This window comes from Euprymna scolopes, chromosome 21, assembly GCF_053919585.1.
Source record: "Euprymna scolopes isolate OS-2025 chromosome 21, ASM5391958v1, whole genome shotgun sequence".
Taxonomy (NCBI): Eukaryota; Metazoa; Mollusca; class Cephalopoda; order Sepiida; family Sepiolidae; genus Euprymna; species Euprymna scolopes.
This window is the reverse complement of record NC_136502.1, coordinates 126374053-126400943: the sequence shown is the minus strand read 5'-3', so window position 1 is coordinate 126400943 and position 26891 is coordinate 126374053. Positions and strand designations below refer to the sequence as shown.

Below are 26891 nucleotides of genomic sequence, written 5' to 3'. Positions count from 1 at the left end.
TAATTAGGACTGTTTTAGATACCCATATCATGCTCTCTTCAGACAATATTCATTCTGGAGTAAAAATTTTTTTGACAATTGGCTGAAGAGAGCTTGATATGAGTATCTAGAACAGTCCTTATTATCGGGTTTGAAACCAACGTTATCAATGACTTGTCCCACCTAAAATCTTTCTGTTAACAAAGTATACATACATTCTTATTTTAGGATTTTCCTTAAAATTGAACACTCTGCTAGATTTCTTCCCCCCCCCCCTCCAAAAAAAAAATATATAAAGATATGCGATTAAAGATTAAAAAATAATTGATAAAAATGTTTACGTATTTTTATTATAAGGGGGTGAAAAAAATAAAATTAATTTTTATTTGGTCCATTTTTCCTAATTGCTATCGAGAAGGAAAAAATTGATCCAAATTCACAGTTCAACCTTATTTTAAGAAACATACACAACTATGGAAAAATCTTTATGGTGCACTTACCTGTCATGTAACGAAATGTCATAATCCAAAATCATGTAAATTGATCAAGTAGTTTATTTTTATAAAGAAAATTATTTTCAAGCGATTTAAAGAAATTAATTGTTGCATATAGCTAAACCCCCACCACTACCCTCACTTGCCTTCTCCCCTTTCTATATAACTCTCCCAAAAAGGAGGAGAACTATGTCTTGTAACATGGCTGCTCAATAAAACTGCTATCATATTTTAACTTCTGTGTTGCCTTCACTTTGATACTAACCCATGAACGGAACAGTAATTTGAAATTGTTAGCATTACAAGGATGATCTTTCAAGTTTAAATCATTATGTGTTTATCTGTAATTGTTTTTTCAAGAAGGAAACGAGAGGGAGGTTTTTTTTTTGTTTACTCACAAAATTTTATTTTCTTAGTGGCGAGGATTTTCCAAAGCAGCTCTCTTGGAACTGAGTCAGATCGGTAAATGCCATATAGAGAGGTTGGTATTGCTCTCTGCACTTCTGGAGTTGATATATTGAGAAAATTATGTCTGTAGTTCCACATGCTAGGCAAAAACCAGCTTTGGTTTCTGGAAGAACCGTTTCAGCAAGTAGAGAGATGGCCGTTCAGTACATGATTAAGGACATTTTCAATAGTAGCAAGGAGAGATATGCCCCTGTAATTCCTGCATTCTGACCAGTCACCCTTTCTCCTAGATCTTGACGATGGCATCATCTTTGACATTCATTGGAACATTTTTAGGATGAGTTGATGCAGTTGGATCAACAAGAGATTTCTACCAGTTTTGTAGACTTCAGCTGGGATATGATAAAGTCCGGGAAGCCCTATTATTCTTCAAGGATTTGATTGCTTCCTTGATTTTCTTAAAGACTCGTTGACGATTATTTGAAGCATCATTGTTGTATGGATTGGCTTAGTTCTCCAGATGGAGAGAACACTTTTAGAAGTGTTCTCTCCATCTGAAGTTGATGGAGGCATAGTGTTAACTCGTCCTTGTTTTTAAAAGGGACTTGACCCTGCATTAAGGGTCTTTATATTGCTTTTGTGGCATTGAATAAACTGTGAGCATTGTGTTAGTTTGCAACTTATTGGATTTCCCTTGCTTCATTCATTAGGGTCTGCCAAACGATTGTGAAGAATGAACCACATGTTTCCGTGACGTCAGATTTGTATTAACTATACGAACTATGGAAAAGCAGAAGCGACTTAATGATTTTTTAAAACCTTTGTTTATCTTCTTCAAACTGCAATTAATAATTAATCTTTATTATAATTTTGTTAGGTTTTAAGATTTACACAATTTAACGATTAATAATATTATAAACATTTGTATATTAAATATGAAAACGGTTTTACTGAATGTTCATTTGATTACCTATGGTGTTCCATATTTTATTCGGTAAAAAGAGACATAGAAAATACGAGGGAGGGGGCCTACAAAATGTTTAATATTCGTGCAATAATATTTTCAAATTGTTTTTAATCTGGCGATAAAATAGCTGACAATAGTCATGTTTATATTAAAATTTATAAAATAAATATATATATTTAAATTTATAAAATTTATATTAATATTTAAAAAAAAAACATTCAAACAATTAATCCAAAATTTATGTTGTAACGGAACATTTTGAAATAATGGAATTTTAATCGTTTTAATCTTTTAAAAATTAATTAATTTTTAAGAAGTTTCTTTTTCTTGGCAATTCAACTGATTATAGTATATATTAACTCGAAAAAACGCTATTAAAAAACATAATAATATTAAATTTATATCATTTTTTAATTGCAACTTCAAGGTAATTTTTTGTTCAATATGTGCATTTAAATTTAAAATTTATTTTGTTCAATATGTGTATTTAAATTTTAAAAAAATAAATATGTTTTACTTATTTGAACTCTTATGTTTCATAATAAATAGGAATTTCGAAAGATTTAAATATATTTTGTTCAAATTTTGAAAAATAAAGAGAGGGGGGACAAGCACTAAAAAAAAAGTTTTTTTTCTTCATATATTTTACGGAAACTGCATTTTATATGTAATTTCCTTCTAAAATGGATAAGTATCGAAAATTTCACGAAAATCTGATCATTAGTTGATTTTTGCTAGATTTATTAAACACGGGTACGTTTTCACGTTCAAAATGCTTACTAGATGGGAACATTATTTTAAAGCACCAATTATGTAAACACGATTTTCGTCTCGCAATTTCATTATTTTCGTACGATGAAAAAATTTTAAAAAATTATTACTAGTTTATTTTGCCCTTCATCTTTTAAATGATACAAAAGTTATATTGATAATATTAATTTATAATAAAGTTACATCATTTAACATATAGGGGGGGGTAATTGTGGTGACTTTTGGTAGTGCCTATCGTTCATTATAAAGAATACATGTGACTTCTTGGATGGCGACCTTGCATTACTGGTACCAATGTTTCTTTGCAGTTGACCGCAGGTCATTCAGATGGGCGTTGAAGTCTTTCCTTTTACCATTGACAAGTCACCTACAGTGCTGCTTTGAAAAGTAGTTCGCACAGTTATTGGTGAAAGTTGTGAAATTTTGAGATCTTGGAGATACCTTATGTCACACTTGTTCATATTCATTTTGCCTCAACGTTTCTTAAGCTGGCTCTACAATTTCATAGTAGAGCAAAGCATGAGGTGGTCAATCCAGAATTCATCAGCCCCTGTGACAACTCGTGTGCTGAGCACTAGTTTGAAATCTTTAGCACGTACGATCATGTACTCGATCAGGTGCCAGTGTTTGGATCTTGGGTGTTACCAGGTGACTTTCTGCTAGTTCTTTTGCCAGAAAAGTATATTGGTGACTATCAAATCGTGTTCAGCACATTTGGTCAGAAGCAGGGTGCCATTCTCAAAGACGCTTACCATTCCTTCCTTGCCTATCGTTCCCTTCCAAATAGTGGTCCTAACCATCTTTGGTATTGAAGTTGCCCAAAAGAACCAATTTCTCTTGCAAGGAATAGAGAGAAGCACATTGTCAAGCTGAGCATAGAAACACACTTTGTCCATGTCATCGACCGTGAGTGTTGGTGCATATGTAGAGATTGAGTATTAGATGGCTTAATGAAACAATGGCAAAGTGAAATAATCATGGACATGTTTAATAATTGAACCGAAAGAAATATTTGGTAATGGTGTAAACTGGGGTACAAGGAAGCCATAACGAGAAGAAGGAAAGTAATGTGCAACCACCTCTAACCATGACTTTTTGAGTGTTTCTCCACAGAATTTATGTAGGAATTTAGTATATTTAATGAAATTGATAGATAATAGCTGGAAAGATGCATCGTATGGTATAACTGGACTATACTAAATATAATTAGATCCTTCTTAGACAATAGAAGCATACAGGTTGTCATTGACAGACGTACATCCAAGCAGCAAAACATTAATTCAGGAGTGCCTCAGGGGTTGATCCTTGAACCACTATTATTCCTGATATTCATAAACGACCTCCCTGATAATATTGTGTCCGAGATGGGTATATTTGCTGATGATACAACGCTCTATAATATGCATGAGGGAAGAAAAGATGTACATAAATCTAAGAGAATGGCTGAATTGTTAGAAAATAACCTACAGACTATAGTGGAATGGGGCGGTAAATGGATGGTAACATTTAATGCTAGCAAAACTAAGCTGCTCTACCTACCATCCACGAAAATAAGGGGTTTTAGGCCTCACTGAATTCAACCATGCATATCAACCACTATAGTAAGCATTGGTCAATATATTAAAAGTTCAATGGACATGCTGATGGGAATGGTGAAAGATCATCATGATCCTTCTTTCTCAACAAACCTTAATCACAAAGCTTACTGAAAACTTTGGGGAAGTCATATTGGAGAACACTGTATTGCCTAAAACAATCAGGCCAAAACTGGAATCCAACCCTGCACAGCTACTTCAGCAGACACGGCTTTACCCAAAATCAGATGGACTATTGCGTCTATATGCAACACAACAGCAAAGAAAAAATTATTGTCTCGTGGGTCGATGATTTAATCATTGCTGCAACTGTCCATGCATTGGTTTCAGTATGTTATCTTGTGTAGGGATAGCTGTTTCCTGGTCTTTGTATTGAGCCTATTTATGTGATATTGGGGCTAGTCTATAATACCGAAACCGTATGTGATGACAGGTATTGTAAGCTTATTTATCGTGGTAGTTTTGTTTTTAGGGCTTCAGATTTGAGCATCTTTTTAGATATACTGTATATTCCTGTTCTGTCTTGCGTCTCATTTTATTATGTTCCACATTTACGTTTTCCCCAATACTAAGGTATTTGTATGTGGCATCCTCTCCCAAATATTCAATGAGGCTGTCGTTGATCCAAAGATGTTCAGCTGTTTTCTTTTTGCCCTTTTTTATTGTATATTTGGTCCATTTCCCTACTATGTTTCCGTTTATGTAGAATTAAATTTGATTTCTGAGAACTAGCATATCCACACAATTCACAAGAATATGGCTTTTCTCCAGTGTGTGTTCGTATATGAATAACTAAATTGTCATTAGTAGTAAATGTTAAGCCACATGTTTTACAAGAATATGGTCTGTCGCCAGTGTGTGTTCGAATATGGTTGTTCAAGTGATGTTTCTGAGCAGAAGAATATCCACATATTGGACAATCATATGGTTTTTCCCCAGTATGTTTTCGCTTATGCACAACTAAACTTGATTTATGAGAGCAAGAATATTCACACAATTCACAAGAATATGGTTTTTCCTCACTATGCTTTAACATGTGTAGAACTAAGCTAGCTTTCTGAGAACCAGAGTATTCACACAAATTGCAAGAATATGGCTTTTCCCCAGTATGTGTTCGCATATGTAGAACTAAAATTCCTTTTGTAGTAAAAGATAAGCCACATATTTTACAAGAATATGGTTTATCTCCAGTATGTTTGCGTTCATGCACAAGTAAAATTGTTTTAGTAGTAAAAGTAGAGCCACATATTTTACAAGAAAATGGTTGATCTCCAGTGTGTGTGCGAATATGACTGACTAACTGGTTTTTCTGAGCACAAGAATATCCACATGTTTGACAATTATACGGCTTTTCGCCAGTGTGTTTTCGTTTATGCACAACTAAACTTGATTTTTGAGAACAAGAATATCCACACACATCACAAGAATATGGCTTTTCTCCAGTGTGTATTCGCATATGTACCAATAAATTTCCACTGTTAACAAAAGCAGATCCACATATTTCACATTTATATGGTCTTTCGCCAGTATGTTGTCGCTTATGTATAAGCAAACTTGATTTCTGAGAACAAGAATATTCACAAAGTTCACAAGAATATCGCTTTTTCCCATTGTGGGTTTTCATGTGTTCAGCTAAATTTGATTTCTGTGAACAAGAATATCCACAAATGTTGCAAGTATATGGATATTTTTCACTGTCATTTTGTACATTGTGTACAAAAGTTGATTCATGAGAATTCAAAATTTTGCAATATGATTGTGGCTCTTTGTGATTTTCCATTGCTTTGTTAATTTTGGAGTTACTTTAAAATGATAAATCAAGTTTTTCATATGAATATTATTTTTGCCGTATTTAAAGTGTTTCGTTATAAAATTCAGGGATTTAAATTTGTTCCACTTGAACCAGATTCACATTTACAGAAATCTTGAAATATTTAATTAAAATAATGTCTATTTTTTTTACAAGAATATCGTTTTTTCTAGTAAGTTTTTCAAATATAAGACAAAAATTGATTTTCATGAAAAAAGGATATACATGTATTTCACAATTATATGTAGTCTTCAGTGTGATTTTAGATATCTTGTCATGTGAGAGAAAACGATTGCATACTGATCAATATGTTTTTTCCTGTGCTTTGTATTTTTTATGTTAGTTTTAAATTAGGAATCAAGTTTAGCATGTTATTATCATATATTTACAGTACAAAATTTTAAACCTTTTATCACAACTTAAAGTTCAGTGATTTATTGGATTTTCTGTTTCACTTTCAAAGGAAGATGCACCTAGAATACATTAACATATTCTTATTTATCATTTTATATTTGCCTTTATGATTACTTATATATGGTTTTACGTTTATTAAAATGATAAATCTAAATGCAATTAATAGATTCCTCTCTGACCAGTTATAACATAATTTCAATGCAAGGAATAGAAAACCGACATGAAATTACAAATAATGCATTAAAATTAATTGATTAAACGAATAGTGTTGATTTATATGCAATTTTTCTCCATAAAATATTTTACTCAGTAGAGTTTTTATTTTCCCAAACAAAACAAAATGATGATCATTTCAGTTCTCTCAAATGTGTTCAAACAGGAATATCTGTAAAAAAAAAGTGAAATAAATTTGATTAAAATACAATTTACACATAAGCATTCTATTTACTTAATATTATTCAAACTCCATAATGTTCACATTGGCGTGTTTAGCTTCAAGAAAGAAATGTACATTAAATAATCTTTTATACAGATTCTGGCACATTTAAACAGAATCTTTGCAATTTTATTTGCAGGAATACAATTTTCTTAATCCGTGTGATATTGCTTTTCAATATCTCATATCACTCAATTTATACTTAATGTCCAGTATTTTTAGCAATCGAAAATCCAAAAATCGACCATTAAATTTTCAGTTATATTTTATTATAAAATAGGGAAAAACAAGTATGTTACAAGTTGTAAAACATGTGAAGGAAGAAATATGATAAATATTACAATGTGTGTAACATGCTAAGGAATGCGAATTATACATTAAACATGTCAAAAATAGAAAGAAATATACTATTTCATTCTTGTGAAATATTTTTTGAGATCATAATGCAATCTTGAATCTTTCATTGTGGGGAGGAATGTTTTCCATGATAGATGGAAGGATGAATTACATAAAAACGTCACAATACAGATATGTTGAGATAAATTGAATTATGTAATTTGAAAAGACAAAGAAGAAAAGGGAGGGAAAAGAGAGAAAAATCAAAGAGAGGTGGGGGTGATAAGAAAAACAGAGTATATTATGACGTACTGTGATGTTTAATGTCAATATGATGAGACGTACAGAGAGAATAATTACATATTAAGCTCTGTATATTTGTTCTTAAATTGTCTGGAATACTATACTGTGAATAATAAGTATGTTGAAACATTTAATATTTGAAAGCAAAGGCGTCATTGGTAATAAAAAAGAATGTATTAACGAAATAATGAGATTTACTCTGAAGTTTTTTAACATAAACCACTTTAACACATTTCCATATAATTTGAAAAATAGTTTCCAAGGTTGAACGGTTTCATGGAATTTGGGGTGACATTCTGGCAAAATTTTCTGAGAGAAAGAATAAGATAGAAGGAGAGTGAATCATGTGGTGACTTCAAAAATTATTTTCAATTTTCAAAATCAAACATGGCTCATTATACTTATAAGGGAAGCGTAATGAGTCATGTTTGATTTATTTTTGAGATTTGCACAGAAAATCCATTTGAAAATAAATCTACATGTGGAAGTTATCTCTTACTTCTTATATTGTTGCATATTATGCTATCCTTGAAATCTGATAACCACAGGTGTTTTATAAAATATTAAGACTAAAACACATATGTACCATAATAAATGTTGTCATATCAAAGCACATATAAAAACTAATAAAGGAAGGGTATATAAGGTATATAAGTGTTTTATTAATAGAAGTATAATATCGAACATAAGTATAAGATGTATAATTTTTAAATTTTCTAATTCAAGTAGTTATGAGAAGTGTAGCTGGTTTAAATTACATTATATCCTTCAAGTGGTATCAATAAGAAAAAAATTCTCTATTAAGTTAATGTATCTGTATTTGTGAGGATCACTTTACACTCTGAAAACCTTCTCACTTTCTAAGCAATTTTAACTGAATATGTCATTTTATTCTAACCTAAATACTAGGATTCCCTAACCTTTATCAATAGAATGTTCATGGTTATAAATGGAAATATTTGGTAGTGTTTTAAATGTCAATAGAGATCGTCCAAGTATTATTCAAACTGAAAATTTAGGGATCATATATCGCATATTGGTTATTATTTTTAGCTTAGTTTTAGATATAATGAGTGTCATCCATATTAGATCAAAACCATAGAATGTGGATCCAATGATCTGAATCTGTGGATGTTTAATTAGAGAAAAATCTGAAATTCGTTCTGGTATAGAAGCAGAATTTGTATCCAAAAAAGAACTAGCAGTTGGTGCAGCCAAGGAATCATCCAGTACACCCAGCTCCATGGGATGTTCCATGAGTTGTAATGTCTATCTCCAGTTTCAGTGGAGCTAATTCTAACTCGGTGATGGAAACTTCCATCTCATAGATATACTCCAGAGTATCCTTCCAGAAAATAGAGTAAACATGATGAGTCACTATATTCTCGTGGCACAGCTTTGGTTATTCCCCAACCTTGATCTTCAACACTTTCTTCTGGTGAAAGATCTGTTATCTGAAAACCTCCATGCTCAGGAACTGTGATTTATTAGGAAACTGAAAAGTTAGCAAACAGTGGAAAAATCTGATTTCTTTTTTGTAATATGTCAAAAAAAAAAAAAGACAGAAGTGAGCAGGCAACAGTGGGAGTTACAAAAATAAATTCTCTTTAAGCAACCCGACTAACAGTCTGATAACAACAAATATTGAAAAGAAGCAACAAACATCTGGCCTGCAATGGTCTGGTCTCCATAAAGACAAAAAAAAAAAGAAACAAATGAACGACAGAATTTGAATATATAGGTTTGTAGCCACTGGCTATTATCTTCCTCCCATTTCTAACCATAAATACCAATGACTCATCTTTGCTCATGTTGGCCATACTATTCCCAGAAATGTTGAGCTTAAAAGTAGTAAATATCACTCCTACCTCCTCTTTTTAATCTATTTACAAACTTCTACTATATTGAAAAGGATGTTGCTTAAATCATTATCATTATTATTATTGATAGGAGAAGCAATACTTAATACTTTAAAACAAAATCACACACATGCATATATATATATATATATATATATATATATATATATATATATATATATGCTCTATCTTGCATATTGAGCAATTCTTATTTAGATGGGATAATACTTATAGAATATTGCTGCCAGTAATATTTTGTAAATCTTATAATCACAGGTTTCCATACCAACTGATTAAGTAAAATTATTCTGAAGTATATATATATATATATATATATATATATATATATATATATATATATATATATATATATATATATATATATATATTTATTTATTTATTATTTAGGGTAAACAGTTACATATGGTCGCTACAAATAGCTATCTGTTTCAGTCAAAGAGACTTCATCAAGCGTTTTCTTTTTTGTCATTGAGAGGTTTCAGGTTGCCTGATGAAGTCTCTTTGACTGAAACAGATGGCTATTTGTAGCGACCATATGTAACTGTTTACCCCAAATAATAAAAAATATTTTGCTCTTTTTATTGAGTACTATTTAACAACATCATTGTCTTCATTAGTTCTAACTTTTGCACATCTCAAACCTGAATATATATATATATATATATATACACATATATATATATATATATATATATATATATATATGTATATGAAGTAGTCATCCTCAGAAAAAAAGTTTTATCTTGTTTTTTAATAGTTTCCCCTCTATGCCCTGTTTGTCAAAAAGTAAAAGACTTTGTTGTGTTAGAGAAAAGCTGACCTAACAGTTGTGAAGTAAATGATTCCAGATTCAAAATGAAACACATAGTGGTGGGATTGAGAAGTTTAGAGTTAAGCCTAATAAAAAAAAAAATTACAGAAAAATCTTTATCATGTATATATTTGTCACAGAACGAAAATGCCATATTCAGAAAATCGAAAGACTTTGGACAGTAAAACATACCCGACAAATAACTTATCTTGCCTTTGATAATATTTATTGGTACTTGAGCATTACATGGTAGCTTAACTTTCAAACACTTCATTAAATGGTGCTCGAATCAATCAAGGTATGGAAGTTCAAAATGGAAACAATACCTCTGCTTTTCTCCAAAACTGCTTATTCTTTTATTACTTATTTTAACTTATTTTTTATGACATATATATATTCTTTAAATAACTATGTTTATTTAAGTTAATATGTGTTATATTTTGATAAACTGTTTAGATATTTAAAAAATATATATTTATTTAGAGAAATAAAAATAAAAATGAATGTGTCGCATTGTGTTCCAGCTTAAAAAAGTTTTTTTTTAAAGCATTTGTTTCATTTATCTAGATATTTTAAAAATATATTTATTTCTAGAAACATGAAATATTGTTTCGAATTATAATAAGTCTATTCGTACAACTGGTAAACTATTTTTCTCTTATGCATTCACCATTTTGTAACTGTTAAAACTGTAAAAAGTGTTATGTTCATTATTTTTTCATGCGTTTTTAAATAAATTTTTAAAACACCTAAATAGTTTGCCAAAAATAAATAAAAATTGGTAAAAATTGTTTACAAATTCAAACAATATTTCACAACATATTCATTGTTTTTTTTTTCATGTGTAGCAGTCAAAATTGCAACAAACACAAGGAGTGAATTCTTGTGGATGGAGATTTTGAATCCACTTTTTTCCTGGCTCATCCAATCAGAAGCCAGCTCTTAGTCACATGACTTAGTGTATAAAACGTGAAACCGGTACCAGACTCTCTCTCCTCCCAGCTCTTACTGACAGCACAGCTCCTCTCTGTTGGAGCACGACTTTGCTCGGAACATTTGACCTCGGGCTAGCATGAATACAAACATGGTTATTTCCACATGTGGTACACACACACAAACTTTCTTCCTCATACTACAGGACTACCCTTGTCTATACATGGATGCATGCTCCTACTACTAATTTCATCACATACACTGAACTCATCTTTCTTTCAACAAGCCTGTCTAATATTTAATCTATGTTTCCACACAAGAACACTTACAGCAACTAACCCGTTTCTTTCCTATATTCTTACTAACAAAGATAACTAATAAAGTTGCTTTTAAATGTTAGAATGAAATTTCTTTTCATGTCTTTATTTTTAACTAAACATGTTTCTGTTGATAAATTTTCAAGACACAAAATATCTATTTTGGAGAAAAACAGAGGTATTGTTTTCATTTTGTCCTTCCATACCTAAATTGAGCGCCCTCGAACGATGTGTTTGAAAGTTAAGCTACTGTGTTATGCTCAATTATCCATTTATTTGTTATTTAGTTGTGTTTATACAACTTTTTCGCAACTTTGTGAATTGTAAAACACCCTCTCCCTTTTTTTGTTTCTTCATTTTGAAATATATAAAATAAACATAGTTAAACTCTGTAACAAAAAAGCAAAATTAGATAAGGAAAACAAAGCTTACCTTTTTTTACTTGAAATTGAATACGAAAAAAAAATGAAGGAAAAACAATTACTTTTCGTTCGTTTTCAAGGAAGAAAATTTCGTCGTTTTGTTCGGATTTCTGAGTGTCAACATAATTTCTGTTTCAAGAGTCAAATATAAAATAAAAATATTTATACTGACAGAAATTTAAATAAAAAATAAACAGTTTAAATGCGAAATTGTTTTAAGGAATTTCGGTTAATAGATGAAAGTGTAACCGGTGTAAATTATTATTTTGTTCCTTGTGTGAAAAAGTCCGTGTGAAGAACCACTACGAGTTGCGACCGAGTTTCGAGTATATTTATTCATGCTTAAAATTAGAATCGTTAAAGAGGAACACACATTCAACGTTGCTAGGTAAAACATCAGATGTAATTTTCTAAACAAACATTTCTTACATATTTGCCAAAAAGGTTGCAGAGGTCATAGTAACGAGGTTCGAATCAATAAGCATTTTTTTTTTTTTTTTACTTTATTTCCACCACAAACAACACTCACCTTTAAAATAACAACATTTTTGGTTTTCGTGTATGCCGAAAACGAATATCACATTTAAATTTTGCGCAGACAAGTAGTTTTTGGATATTAAGACCTTTATTATCTGATGTAATCCAACATGTTTTGCTGGTGGCCACGATTTTTCCAAACTGAAATGTAAAGGGTAAATATGAGGAATTACTCCACCCTCAAAAATTCCTTTAAAATTACCACTCTTATAGGTTTTCAGGTTCGTTAAAAACGAAAATAACGTTTAAAATTACGGCAAACAAGTAGTTTCCAAGATATGAAGAAATGTTAGTTTAAAAAAGTGGGGAATCACTTTTCTATAATAATTTAACGTAAAATGAGCCCCCATTTTGTGGCCACGATTTTTTTTTGGGGGGGGGGACTTTCTTTCTACTTCGGGAAATCTTTTAAATTACCTGTTTACATTTGGTGGGAGGCGTTGGAGAGGTGCAAAACACCCAAAAATGTAAACAGATTTTTTGTAAAATATTCCCACCAAATGTAAACAGAAATTTTGTAAAATATTAAAACAATTCTTCTGCTCGGTTAATGTCGGCACGCTACTTATTTTAAAACGGTTAATTAAACTGCATAAGCACCTGTTAAAAAACTATGCAAGTTCTATAATTGCCCCCTCCAAAAAAAGAACGAGAAACAAACCGGCAGTTAGTTCTCCCCCTCCCAAAAAAAAAAAAAAAAAAAAAATGACCATAAAGTGAGTGTATTACTGTATTACTACTTGTTTCCTGGAATTTTAAACGTTAGTGATAATTTTAAAGGATTTTTCGAGGGTGGAAAGAAAGTCCCCCCCTTCCCCCACAAAATGGGTGATCATTTTACGTTAAATTATTATAGAAAAGTAATCCCCCACTTTTTAAGAACTAACATTTCTTCATGTCTTGGAAACTACTCGTTTGCCGTAATTTTAAATGTTACTTTCGTTTTCAGCGACCCCGCAAACCTATCCGAGTGGTAATTTTAAAGAAATTTTCGAGGGTGGAGTAATTCTTCATATTTACCAAGTAAAGTACTAATACGCATGCGTGTTACCCCCCCCCCCCGCGTCATGTTAAGAATGGCCACTGACATTTTTTAAGTAGTTACACTTTTTTAATTTTTTTTTTATTACATTTTCACCCCAAACAAGGAGTATTGCCACTTTGGTGTAGGGGGCTACTATCAGGGGCAGCAACTACTGGGGCACTATGTTGGGATTTGGGCAGCAAGATGTCGGTTCACGTTGCACTTGAACTTCTGCATGTCAGTACAGTTGGGGAAGCAGGAACTTGGAATGGAATTCCAGAGTGTAGCGGTTCTGGGGAAGAAACTACTGGAGTAGAAAGATCTTTTACATCTAGGGATCTCTACTGTGTGGGGGTAGGATTTAGCTGCCTGTCGGGTTTGTCGAGGGTGTCTACGTCGTGGGGGCACAAGTGTCTGCAGTTCGTCAGAGCATTCACCATTAAAATACTTGTAGAACAGGCAGACGGATGCAACGTTTCGTCGATGAGACAGAGGCTGAAGCTTAGATGCCAGTTCAGGGCCTATCAGATTGGCAACTCTTTTTTGAACCTTGTCTAGGAGCGAGAGACTAGTAGCAGATGCACCAGCCCAAATGTGACAACAACACTCCATACATGGGCGAATGGTGGCCTTATAGAGGTACAGGATACTTTCAGGTGTCAGTAGTTTTCTAGCGCGGTAGAGACAGCCTACCTTTTTCGCAGCGGTCCTGGCAATGTTTTCAATACTCCATACATGGGCGAATGGTGGCCTTATAGAGGTACAGGATACTTTCAGGTGTCAGTAGTTTTCTAGCGCGATAGAGAGAGCCTACCTTTTTCGCAGCGGTCCTGGCAATGTTTTCAATACTCCATACATGGGCGAATGGTGGCCTTATAGATGTACAGGATACTTTCAGGTGTCAGTAGTTTTCTAGCAAGGTAGAGAGAGCCTACCTTTTTCGCAGCGGCCCTGGCAATGTTTTCAATCATGTTTCCTGTGGACGTTAGGCCAAGGTGTTTGAAAGATGTACTCTCAGACAGGGAGTCACTGGCCATTGCTATTGGTGGCAGAGAAGGTTTCTTGTAATTATTGAAGGAAACTAGTTTAGTCTTGGCAGCATTGAATGTGACCATCCATTTATGTCCCCATTTCACTACAGATTGGAGGTCATCCTCTAGTGTTTTTGCCATTTCTTTAGATATGTGTTCATTTGTTTTCCTCTCATGCCTGTTATAGAGTGTAGTGTCATCAGCATATATACCCATCTCAGAGGCAGTTTTGTCGGGGAGGTCATTAATAAATCTTCGGAACAATAGAGGTCCAAGAATAGACCCATGAGGCACTCCCGCATTTATATCACACTGTTTAGATGTACGACCGTCGAGGACAACCTGGATTTTTCTCTTATCTAAGAAGGATTTAATTATGTTAAGTATTCTACCAGTGATACCGTATGATTTCATTTTACTGAGGAGACCCTTGTGCCATACCCTGTCAAAAGCCTTAGATATATCTAGAGCTACCGCTCTGCCCTCCCCCGCTTTGTCCAGTGAATGGTATATACGTTCAGAGATTACAGTGAGGATGTCAGCTGTGGAACGGGCATGTCTAAATCCATATTGTTTGTCAGTCAGAAGTTTAGCATCTGTAAGGTGCCGGACTAGAGCATGGTTAATTATGGTCTCAAATATTTTGTCGAAAAGCGGGAGGAGGCTAATGGGGCGATAATTTGAAGGGTCAGTTCTTTCACCAGAATTCTTGAATACTGGTACCACAGAAGCAGTTTTCCAACAGAAAAATTTGTCTTAATATCCAGAAAACTACTTATCTGCGCAAATTTTAAATGTGATATTCATTTCAACATATTCGAACACCTCTAAAAGTCGTCATTTTAAATGTGAGTGTTAAGGTTGAAAGAAAGTAAAAAAAAAAAAAAAAATCCACAACTATATAACAATCGTTAATGCATTAAAAAAGATGGGGAAAGAGTCACTTCTCCCCGCCCTTCTTTTTTCAATCGTCTCCATAATTCTTACAATGTTATCCCTGTTTATTTAAAATTAATACTTAAAATAATTTTTTAAAAATAAATTGCAGAAAAATCTTTATGCAGAGAAATAGGCGACTTAAAGTTGACAGCAAACAGTGTTATACTTTTCGTACTCTTCTCTGACAAAATACTTTTGCTCAACCACAACAAGGAATTTTCACTGCCCCCATCTGTCTTAAACTCTTTTCATACATTGAAAAATGACTTAGAAACGCTATTCTAATAACGGTTGACATATGAAGAATATAAAGTACAGATAAATGCAAGTAATTACCGCATAACTGCTACTCTAGGTGTATCAGAATTTTTGTGGAATTTTTGACACACCTAACAGAAAACTGCAAATAAAATATTTAAAAAAAAAAGTCGTAATTTCTCTTTTTAAAGTGGGTTGTTTATTTTCTTTATGGTATATACTTCCAAACTAAACTATTAAAGTTGTTTAAACAATAATAGAAATATTATTTTTTATTTAAAAGAAAACAGTGTTTACAAAGTGCTGGCATGCCTTCATGCAGCCATTTTTTTTATGTGATGGAATCAATTGAATTTTACGAGTTAATTTTTTTTCAATTTTTAAACTTTAAAAATCTATGAAAATTTTTCTATTGGTTAAATTTTTACGATATTTTCAGGGTCAATGTGAAATTTTATGATCTTTCCAATAAACAGAATATAATATTTTGGACAAACTTTTTTTTAATTCACCCCCCCCCATTTGAAAATGTCTATTAAAAAGTAAATAATTAATTTATGCACCAAAGTTTTATATATCACAAATTGAAGATAAAAGATCAATAAATAAAATATTCTAATTTAAAACAAAAAAAGAAGTGTTTTTTTGAAATTTACCTGTAAAGTCCAAAGTATAAAATCTTTTTTTTAAAAAATCCATGTTGATTTTTTTTTAAGTGAAACCTCATGTGATGCTTACATAGTCAAGTAAACATCGGATGCCGACAACAATTTTTTCTATTTCATTCAATGTTTTCTTTTTTTAGATATTAAAAAAAAATTCACTCGATAAAGTAGAAATAAAACATATTATTTAAAAACTCATGTATTTCATTAAGAGAATAAAAAAAAATCGGTTGAGTGGGTTTATTTTTAAACGGCAAAAACTAAGTGAATGTGTTCAGTTTTCAAGTACGGTGGCCCCAAAATACTAATTTTGGTTTACAGCACGCAATAGAAAGAGACATTAATTTTTACACTTAGCATCACCGAAGATTCAATGCGAAAAAAAGCAGATATTTGTCTCCCTTTATTTCAACTGAAAAACATCGGACTGCGCGTTTTTTTTTAAATACTTGCTTAAAAAAGTATTTTATTTAAAAAGGACATGGAACATAAAATATAAATATGGATAAATTCTTAACAATGAAGAATTGAAGCACTCATTGAATAGTATTTTTTATAGGTAAGTGATTTTTTGGAATTTATATATATTTTTTATAATCAAAGTAAAATTTCGTTGATTTTCTTTAAATCTTTTTTAAAGAAAACCGACTTTAAAAAACAAATATTGCATGATTTGCTTTTAAACCTGTTATTTTTTTTTTATGTGGTCTTTGCTCCTTTATTTGAAAAAAAAATTAGGGTTTGAATTACATTTTTCAAGTAGTTATAAGCTTCGAAAGATAGTAAGTTGAATTATTAAAGTTCTTATCATGCAATTTTAATGGCCGCTTCTGATACACCTACTGCTACTCTAAATCAACAAGGTTGACTGGTTGCATTCTTCTCACAGACGTTAAACCTGAACGAAAACAAACATCAATCTGTTGAAAATGAAAACGGCTGTGATTGACGAAGCTCTTTGAAAGTGGCACCACTTCCTACTTGGCAGACATGTTAAATGTAGCAACTGCTATGCCCAGCTGAAATAAATCCCGGCAGGAACATTTCATAGCGATCACCATATAAAGAATGCGTAGGTACATGACTTCGTGATACGACCACACGTACACATAAAACAAAAGGAATTATATTACACTCCCTCACGTATGGATACAATAAGCAGGCTGGAATGTTCGAGAAGGCTTATATATGAGGTTTTATCCACCAATTTCAAATCAGTTTTCTGTCCAAATTCTCAATAACAGCATGTGCTCGAGGAGACCCCTCTAATTAGATGTAAAAACAGCATCACGAAGAATGCCACCGTACAACCAGTTTTCTCATATAATACCCAGCGTGGAAAGTTACCACATATAACAAGAAGAACTCAAATCTCCTTTTGAATATTATTTCAAACTACTGTTCTCATGACATGAACACACACACACACACACACACACACACACACACACACAACCACACCAATATATTAATTTTCGAACTGTTCTTTTCAGAAAATAGCCACATGCAGCACTCTGATCATAAAAAAAACAGTAATTTCAAACCGGTGCTTTTCTCACAAAAATCCTCACTTTATTAATCCTTCATTATGAGCATTCCACACAAGAAAGCACTTATGTTAGAACAATTTAAACTAATATTCCTAACAGGTAAATAATTGCTATTTATTTCATGTTTATAGATAAATTTTGTGTTCTTTGTCTAGTGTCATTTTTATTTTTTATGTAGAGATGTGGATTTGGTAAAAGCTATCTATTAATCAGCGATCTTGTTAAATTTATCTTTAATGGTCCCATGGATACAATCCTACTTTCGACTTCAATAGAGTTGTGACAGCAACCACAGTCCTAAAAATTGATAAATCCCAATTATAAATTGGCTATCCTCATAAACCACGTTCCTATAAATAGGTGACTCCTCCATGAGTCCATCCTACCAGGGGTGACCCTTACGTAAGTTCAGAATCTGGAATCTGATGACTGCTCAGACACGATACGGATCACACATTTCAAATAAAATGAAACCTTGGCACTCTCCACAACCTTCTTGTGGTTAAAAAAATATCCACAGACCTCCTTACAAACTAGCAACACTGATATCAATTAATTAGGCATTTATGCCAATAATCGCTCAAAAATCAAAAATTAAATAGAACAGTTTCCCTATGAATAAAACTCCAATTACAGCAAAAATAGCGGCACACATGATCCTTCTATGGATTAGCAGTCCTGCCAATGGAATTTTACCTATATCGTTGCCAGCAGTGATTATCAATGCCTGTTTAATGCCAACACTCCCATGAAACACGCAATACAATGGAGACTGACGCTCTCACATTAACCATATTGAAGATACTATCATTTTCGACACGTGCAGAATTTAATAACACCCATCCCACACTGGGCCAACCATGCTCAACATATTCAGATCGAGCTCATTACAATTACTCGCATTCTTAAGCAATCCTAGTACATCTTCACACATGCATATTGATGCCATTCAAGCCATCAATGACACCAGTACAGACCCACTTGTACTCGGCAGTGTAGATTCACTTGCACCCATCACTTATAACCATGCAGAACCACTTGCCCTTAAATCAGAGGAATGACGAGAAATCATATAACTATGACATTCTGCTTATCTATAGCTCAACTCCTCGGTTTACTCTAAACAGACACGAATGTCAATGATGCACCTTGCAACCAGGCGGCTCATTTTCTTTATAACTGCACCATTTATCTCATCAGGCAACCACACAACACAGAAGTTAGTAATGTCACTTTTCTTTTGGACTACCATCAACCAAGACATACCCTTCAAATAGGGTTAACTAAGCCACGCTTAACGATACCGTGCTACTGAGTGCTACAACTTCCACCAAATTCGACAGACACATAAGTTATCCACTCTGATTTGCTACTTATACCGAGTGAACTACTTGCAGCATTTGTATTCTTTCTTCATATATCGACTTCTCGTCTAGGAGGGAAGTCTTGTAGCAACTACTATGAATAAATCCCCGGCAGGAACATTTCATAGCGATCAGTTTCACCGCCTACACATATGAAGAATGTGTAAGTACCTGATGTCACGATGCGACCACATGCACGCATAAAACAAAACGAACTATGTTATGTTTCTTCACGTATGGATACAGTAAATAGGCTGGAACGTTTGAGAAGGCCAGTATATACCCATCAAAATCAAATCAGTTTTTCCTCCAAATTCTCAACAACAGCATGTGCTCGAGGAGACTCTGTCTATTTAGAACTAAAACAGTATTGCCAAGAATGCCACAGAACAACTATTTTTCTCATCAATACCCAGTGTGGAAAGTTGCATAACTAGTGGCATGTCTGAGTCCACATGAATGGTATATTCACTAGGTAGACAACCAATAGAATCTAATACATCAGGGAATTCCTGAATGATTTTTCTCTTTTATTTAAATTTTCTTTCCAACTAGATCTTAGTGTTAGTACTTGATTAATATTCTGTTTAGTAGCTGTAGCAAATGATTTTACAGCTAAGTTTAGGGTCACCAACCCTAACATCCGTGATGTTTATAGTCCTATCAGTATTGGTCATTTTAAATTTGCAACATGGAATATCACACCAATAAATCTGTTGTAGAATCTTACCCTTAGCTAACCGACCTTCTTGATAAATTTTTGTTCTGCCAATAGCAATTAACCGTATTGCCATTGTTTTGAGTTGTATTCAATGTCGTTTTTAATATACTTCCTTGGGCAAAATGTTGCTCATAGTACCTGTATCGATCTCTGTATTAACGTCTATTTTCACTTGTCTGTTGCCAGTTTTTAACTTAGCATACGTCTCTGTGCACACTCACTTGCACCCATCATTGCTGGTAACTACCAAATGGAGTGAAAATATATATCTTCACTCGACCCATTAGTATTACTTTAATTTTCTGACCCATTAAATTATCGCTCACATTAGCCTCCTCCCTCTTTTCGCCAAAATATTTGAGTCCATAATTAATCAAGCTTAAATCCACCACCTTACAGATGCTAAACTTCTGTCCAAAAGGCAAGTCTGTTCTACTTCAGATATTCTAACTGTAATCTCTGAACGTATATACCATGCACTGGATAAGCCAGGGGATGGCAGTAGATCTAGATATATCTAAGACTTTTGACAGGGTATGGCATGATGGTCTTCTCATGAAAATCAGATCCTATGGTATTACTGGATGAATACTTAATATAATTAAATCCTTCTTAAATAAGAGAAGAATCAAGGTTGTCCTCGATAGTTGTATGTCTACACAGTATTATATAAATGCGGGTGTACCGCAGGGATCGATTTTTTTACCTTTATTATTCCTGATATTCATACATGATAAGAAAGTCTATGAGATGGGTATATTTGCTGATGACACCACATTATAACAGGTACAAGGGGAAAATGAATGAACACATATCCAAGGCAATGGCAGAAACCCTAGAGGAAGATCTCCAGTCTGTAGTAGAATGGGGTAAAAAATGAATGGTAGCATTCAATGCTGCCAAGACTAAACTCGTTTCCTTTAATAATTACAAGAAACCTTCTCAATCATCAATAGCTATGGTTAAAGATACATTACCTGAAAGTACTTTGTTCAAATCCCCGGCTTAATGTTCACAGGTAACATGAGTTGGAACAGATGCATCAAGAGCATTGCCAAGAATGTTGCAAAGAAGATGGCCTCTCTCTACGATGCTAGAAAGTTATTTACAGCTGAAAATATCCTGTACCTCTACAAGGCCACCATTCACCCATGTATGGAGTATTGTTGTCACATTTGGTCTGGTGCATCTGCTATTAGTCTCTCACTCTTGGAGAGGGTTCAAAGGAGAGTCGCCAACCTGATAGGTCCTGAACTGTCATCTAGGCTTCAACCTCTATCTTATCGACAAAATGTTGCATCTCTCTGCCTGTTCTACAAGCATTTTAATGGTGGATGCTTCAATGAACTACAAGCCCTTGTATGCCCTCGATGAAAACCCTGACAAGCAACAAAGTCCCATCCCTACACAGTAGAAGTCCCTAGATGTAAGAAAGCCTTCTCCTCTAATAGTTTCTTCCACAAAGCTACTAGACCTTGGAATTCCCTTTCGGGTTCCTACTTCTTCGACTGTACTGATATGCAGAAGTTCAAGTGTAATGTGAACAGACATCTTGCTGCTCAACTCCCTTCATAGTATCCCTGAAACTTATGTCTCTTATGTGAAGAAAAGGATTAATGATTGCTCGAGAAGAGAAGGAATGGCGTGCACTTACCTTGAATACTAACCAAGAATTGTTGTTGTTAGCCACCATTTTAAAGTTTTTTTGTGCTCCAGATCATGTGATAGTTAATCATCTGATCCTTCCATTATATAAGAAGGGAGATTCCCTTGTCTTTTTTTTCTTTTCTCTTTCTTTCACCACAAGTTGATTTGGTTGCCGGTGATTAAATGTAAATCTCTTTCACTTTTCTTTGGCGAAGATACTACAAGACGGTTACGTCGTGGAAGGGAGCAATTCTTTCACAACCTAAGGTAAGTGCATTGCTCCCTTCTCGATCTGAGCGGTCATTGGTTCTTTTCTGGAAATTAATTTTTCCATATATTTGCGAAAGAAATCCCGTACTAACATGATATTAGTCAACTAGATTTAAGGAAGAGAATTTCTCTTCTTTGGACTAAAATCTGAACGATTCTGGAGATGGCCAATCTGGAGGATGAACTCTCTTTTAAATCATTCTCTGCACTGCATAAATCAGTGGAGGAATATTTGACTGAAGTAGACATATATGTCAGTAAAATCCAACTTCAATCTTCTGAGGAAGAGGATTGGATTCAAATTGAGAAGGAGTCTCTTGCACACACCCTGAAATTTCGAAGAGAATTAGACCATCTTCAGTTAAAGCTTCTCCCAGTGGCCATGGACTCCCTGAGTTTTCCTCCATGTCCCCAGAAGTTGGAAAAGTTGGGGGCCTCATTTACTGTAAAACCACCTCAAATTCAGATCACGGGACCCACCTTCGATGGATTGGACATGCAATCTAACCCTATGAGCTTCAAGGATTTCTTGTCACGTTTTGAGAATTGTGTAGCTGCCATGGCCAATGATGCCGAAAGGCTGCATTATTTTAAGTGTTCACTGTCTGGCTAACCCCTGTTGTTGATTAATCATCTTTCCATCAGCATCAGAAATTATAAGGTGGCTCTTTTAATCCTGAAGAGTGAGTACCTCGATGAAGATGAAATCATAGATAAAATCTTCCAAGACATATTAGACTTTTCCTATAAACAGGACAGATCCGTTACTGCCTTGGCTAACTACATATCCAAAGTAGCTTCCCTTTTGGCTGAGTTGGAGGGCTCCTTCGACTGTTCATTTTCAAACGATCTTTCTTCTGGGGCTCGGCTTATGGCAAAGATTCTCTTTGCAAAATTCCCCAAGGAGGTCAAGGGAGAGTTGATCCTAATTTCTGGTAGGAGAATTCCTACCTTGTCATCAATTCTGAGAGATACTAAAGAAGCTGTTAAACGTCTCCTTATTAAGGGGGATAAGATCCCTGGCTCGGCTTGTAACACTATGCAGAGGGCCTTAGGTAATGTACCTTCAGGGCCAAGATCTGGTATTCCTCTCTTCAGTCCAACTCAGCCTATAGTATTCATGGTGGAAAATTCTCTAACCTTAGCCCCTTCCTTAATCCAAAGCTGGCCCATAAAATCTACCGTGTGTTTGAAGGGAACCTCTAATTCAACACGTGAAGCAGGCAAGCTGGCCACATTAGGGAGCAATACCTGTCTGGCATTGTACTTGCGGCACAGTGCACATGAAGCCAGGACTGTTTCACCACTTGTCTGCCCTTGGGCACCCAGTAATCAGAGCCACTGCATGTGATAGTTAATCATCTGATCCTTCCAACCATGCTGTGGCTCTGCGAATATTGGAACATGTCGTGCAGAGATTGGAGAAGAGGCAACTTTATCATGAGTATTTGAAGGTTTTCCATCAGCAGGAACGGGATGGAATTATAGAGGAGATTTTCGTGCCTCCCCAATGGTTCGGAGAGTTTGTCTGGATTCTGCACAGGCCTGTCCTGAAATCGGACCCTACCTCCACCACTAAGATTCAGCCAGTGTTCAACTGCAGCCTCAAAGTTGGTGACTCGCCTTCCCTTAACGAGGCTACCTACCAGGGAATAAATCTTACTAGTGACCTACTAGATTTGTTACTTACCTTTCATGCTAATAAGCACGTCATGTTAGCAGATATCAAGAAGGCCTTTTTAATGATCCGTCTGAAGCTTGAATCGGATAGGAATAAGTTCTGTTTTTCCTAAAAGAAGGAGGTCGCCTATGTTGCTTTAGGTATAACACAATTATTTTTGGGTATGCCTCTAGTCCATTTATATCAAATTATGTCCTTAAATACCATGCAGCTCAGTTTCCCATGGATAATTGCAGATTCATGATGGAGAATCGGTTCTGCATGGATAATTTGGTTATGTTGTACGATGATCCCTATGAACTGTGTCAATTATATACTCTCACCCGGGAACGATTGTGTCAGGGAGGATTCGAACTGCAGTCCTGTAATTCTTACCATGTGGCAATTCAAAACAAAATGCAGGAGCATGGTTCCCTGAGTGACCATGGCAATAAATGGGAGAAGGTGCTCGGATATAGATACTGTCCTCTCTCAGACACTCTTCGTGTAGCAGCTGTTGAGTGTGACTCTAGTGCCTTTACAAAGAGATGGATCCTCAGCGAGACAGCTAGAGTCTATGACCCGTTATCATTATGCCTACAGGTTTTGTTACGTGGCCGTATTTTGTTGAGTGAACTTTGGAAAAAGGGATTAAGATGGGATGCAACAGTCCCACCGGAATACTTGTCCTTATAGAAGAAGCTTTCTCTTGATCTCTCTGAGCTGGAGACTGTCTCCTTCCCCAGAAGAGCACTCGCTGAGAATGAAACTGGCAAACTTTTTCTTTTTTGTGATGCATTTTCAGAGGCATACGGCTTCGCAGCATATGTAGTGCAAAATTGCCAATCTGGTCTGGTGTTTGCAAAAGCTAGGGTGGCTCCCTTGAAAAAGAAAACCCTACCTACCTTAGAATTTACGGCCGTGTTTTTGGCTTTCTGGTGCCTGCCTACTTTGTTGAGGAATTTTGGAGAGTTCTTTCCTTCTGAGATTCATGTAGCCACAGATTCGCAGGTGGTCCCTTCTTGGCTGATTTCTGGAATAATTGTAAGCAGAAACCTCTTTGCCTGGAATAAACTGAAGGACATCCAAGAGATGAGTGCTGAGTTGGAAGCAACACTAAGTTTCTCGCCCTCATTTCGTTATGTCCCAATGACTGAGAATCCTGCTGATTTGATCACTAGGGGGTTAACTTTGAAAAGGTTCAAAGCTTGCCTTTAATTCTGGTGTTCTGGTCCGGATTGGTTAAGTAGCGGGATCAGTCCATGGGCTGCACAGTAGTTGCCATGCCTCAGCCAGCACAGCCAAGTGGTGGCCCGTTCTTCTTGGAATGCTGCCATCCTTCAGGGAGTAGAACCACCTAGAGTTCTTCTCCTTGAAAGATTTTCTTCCTTCACCAGCTATTGAGAGTGACTTCCTTGGTCCTCAGATTCATCCATCGACTGTGTTGGCTAGAAGTTGACACGGAAAGGCTTGCAGCCATTCTGCTGATGAAAACAATGCAGCACCAGACATATGCTGAGAAACTAGCATTCCTGCTATATTCCTCAGGTAGGATAGTTCCGGGTTTGGTGGGTGACCTCGACCTGTTCGTTGATGGTGAGGGTCTTATCAGGTCAGGTGGCAGAATTGCGAGGTCTCTCCACTTTGACACGGAAGTTAAGCACCCTGTTCTGTTAGCAAAATATCAACCAGTAGCCTCAGGTTATAATACTGGATGCACATACAAGGTGTCAACACTTGGAGATTGCATCCACTCTGGCAGAGTTAAGACGGCGTGCTTACTGGGTGTCCAAGGGCAGACAAGTGGTAAAAACATGTGCACTGTGCCACAAGTACAATGTCAGACAGGTATTGCCCCCCCCCAATGTGGTCAGCTTGCCTGCTTTACGTGTTGAACTGGAGGTTCCCTTCAAACACACAGGAGTAGATTTTACAGGCCACCTTTGGGTTAAGGAAGGGGCTAAGGTAGTGAAGATGTATCTACTCATCTTCACCTGTCTCAGTATCAGGGCTGTACATGTTGAGGTGGTACTAGACATGAGCATGTTGGCCTTTTTGCAGGCTTACCTCCATAGCATTCCAACAGCCATTTACTGCGACAATGCTAAGACGTTCATAGGAGGTGGGCGGTTATTTAAGACGCTGATGTTGAGCCACGATTATCAACAGAAGTTTGGCTCGTATCTGATTAAATTCTCTCCTATCCCTCTATTTTCGCCTTGGGTAGAAGGTGTCTGGGAGAGAAGTATTCAGACAATTAAAAATTGTCTGCATAAAGTTGTTGGTAGAGGTGAGATAGATTATTTCGCATTACTAACCATAGTATCGGATATACAAAGGGCAATTAACAACTGCCCTCTAACTTATCGATAATCCGCAGAGACTGAGCCGGAGGCATTAACTCCAAACATGTTTCTGAGGCCCAATAAGAGTCCCGGACTACTTTTGAGTTTAAATGATGAAGATATTTTTCTCCCACCTCCCTCTAAGTCGAGAGAAGCTTCTCAGGACTATGTAGGTACGAAACCAGTTTCTGGAGAAGTTCAGGGCACTATGGTATGATGAATACCTCTTAAGTCTCAGAGAGAAGCCCCTGGGCCGTTCGAGGATGCCTTTGCGAAACAGGCTTAAGGTTGGAGATGTCGTTTTAGTTAAAATTCCTCTTAAACCGAGACCCTTTTGGGTTCTTGGTATTATACTGGAAATGTTTTATGGTGAGGATGGTGTAGTAAGGTCTGCAAAGGTTAGGCAGGGGGGCAATGCAGCACATTCACTCGTTGAAGAACCTCTTTCCACTTGAGCTCTCTTTAAACAGTGAGAGTCAGGTTCAGTCCATACCTACATCGGTCGATGGTGCGGTTTCCCTTCAATCGATTCCTTTCCAGGAAGAAGAGGTGATTTGGCTTTGTCGTGTATGCAGTTCTCCGCAAGGTGATCAGGATATGATCTGTTGTGACGGATGTGATGACTGGTGTCACTTCAGGTGTGTGGGTATTGTTTCTCCACCTCCGGAAAGGCAGAAGTGGTATTGTACGGATTGTGCACCTAAGAGACGTCAACGAGGTAGGCCTAGCCTCCTCCCAGAATAGTTAGGGACTCCAAAAAAAAAATAAAACAAAAAATACTAATACGTTAACTATATTAAGTAATTGCATAGCTTTATATGCTTTGCTTTTTCACGCATTTTCTTTTTTTTCCCCTCTTTCTTGGGATCGTGTGAAAAAAAGGATTAATGATTGCTCAAGAAAAGAAGGATCGGCATGCACTTACCTTGAATACTAACCAAGAAGAATTGTTGTTGTTATTCACCCTTTTAAAGTTTTTGTTTAGTGCTCCGGATCATGTGATA

General features: G+C 35.2%; 1 protein-coding gene across 1 annotated transcript; it reads right to left on the bottom strand.

The window, feature by feature from the left end:
* Positions 1 to 809: 809 nt before the first annotated feature.
* Positions 810 to 12366, bottom strand: LOC145242741 (uncharacterized). Its single transcript, XM_080105884.1, has 2 exons — positions 11887 to 12366; positions 810 to 6823 (listed from the first exon to the last, which is right to left on the bottom strand). The coding sequence occupies exon 2, from the start codon at positions 5992 to 5994 to the stop codon at positions 4849 to 4851; it is 1146 nt and encodes a 381-aa protein (XP_079962010.1). The 5' UTR covers positions 5995 to 6823; positions 11887 to 12366; the 3' UTR covers positions 810 to 4848.
* Between the last annotated feature and the right edge of the window lie 14525 nt (positions 12367 to 26891).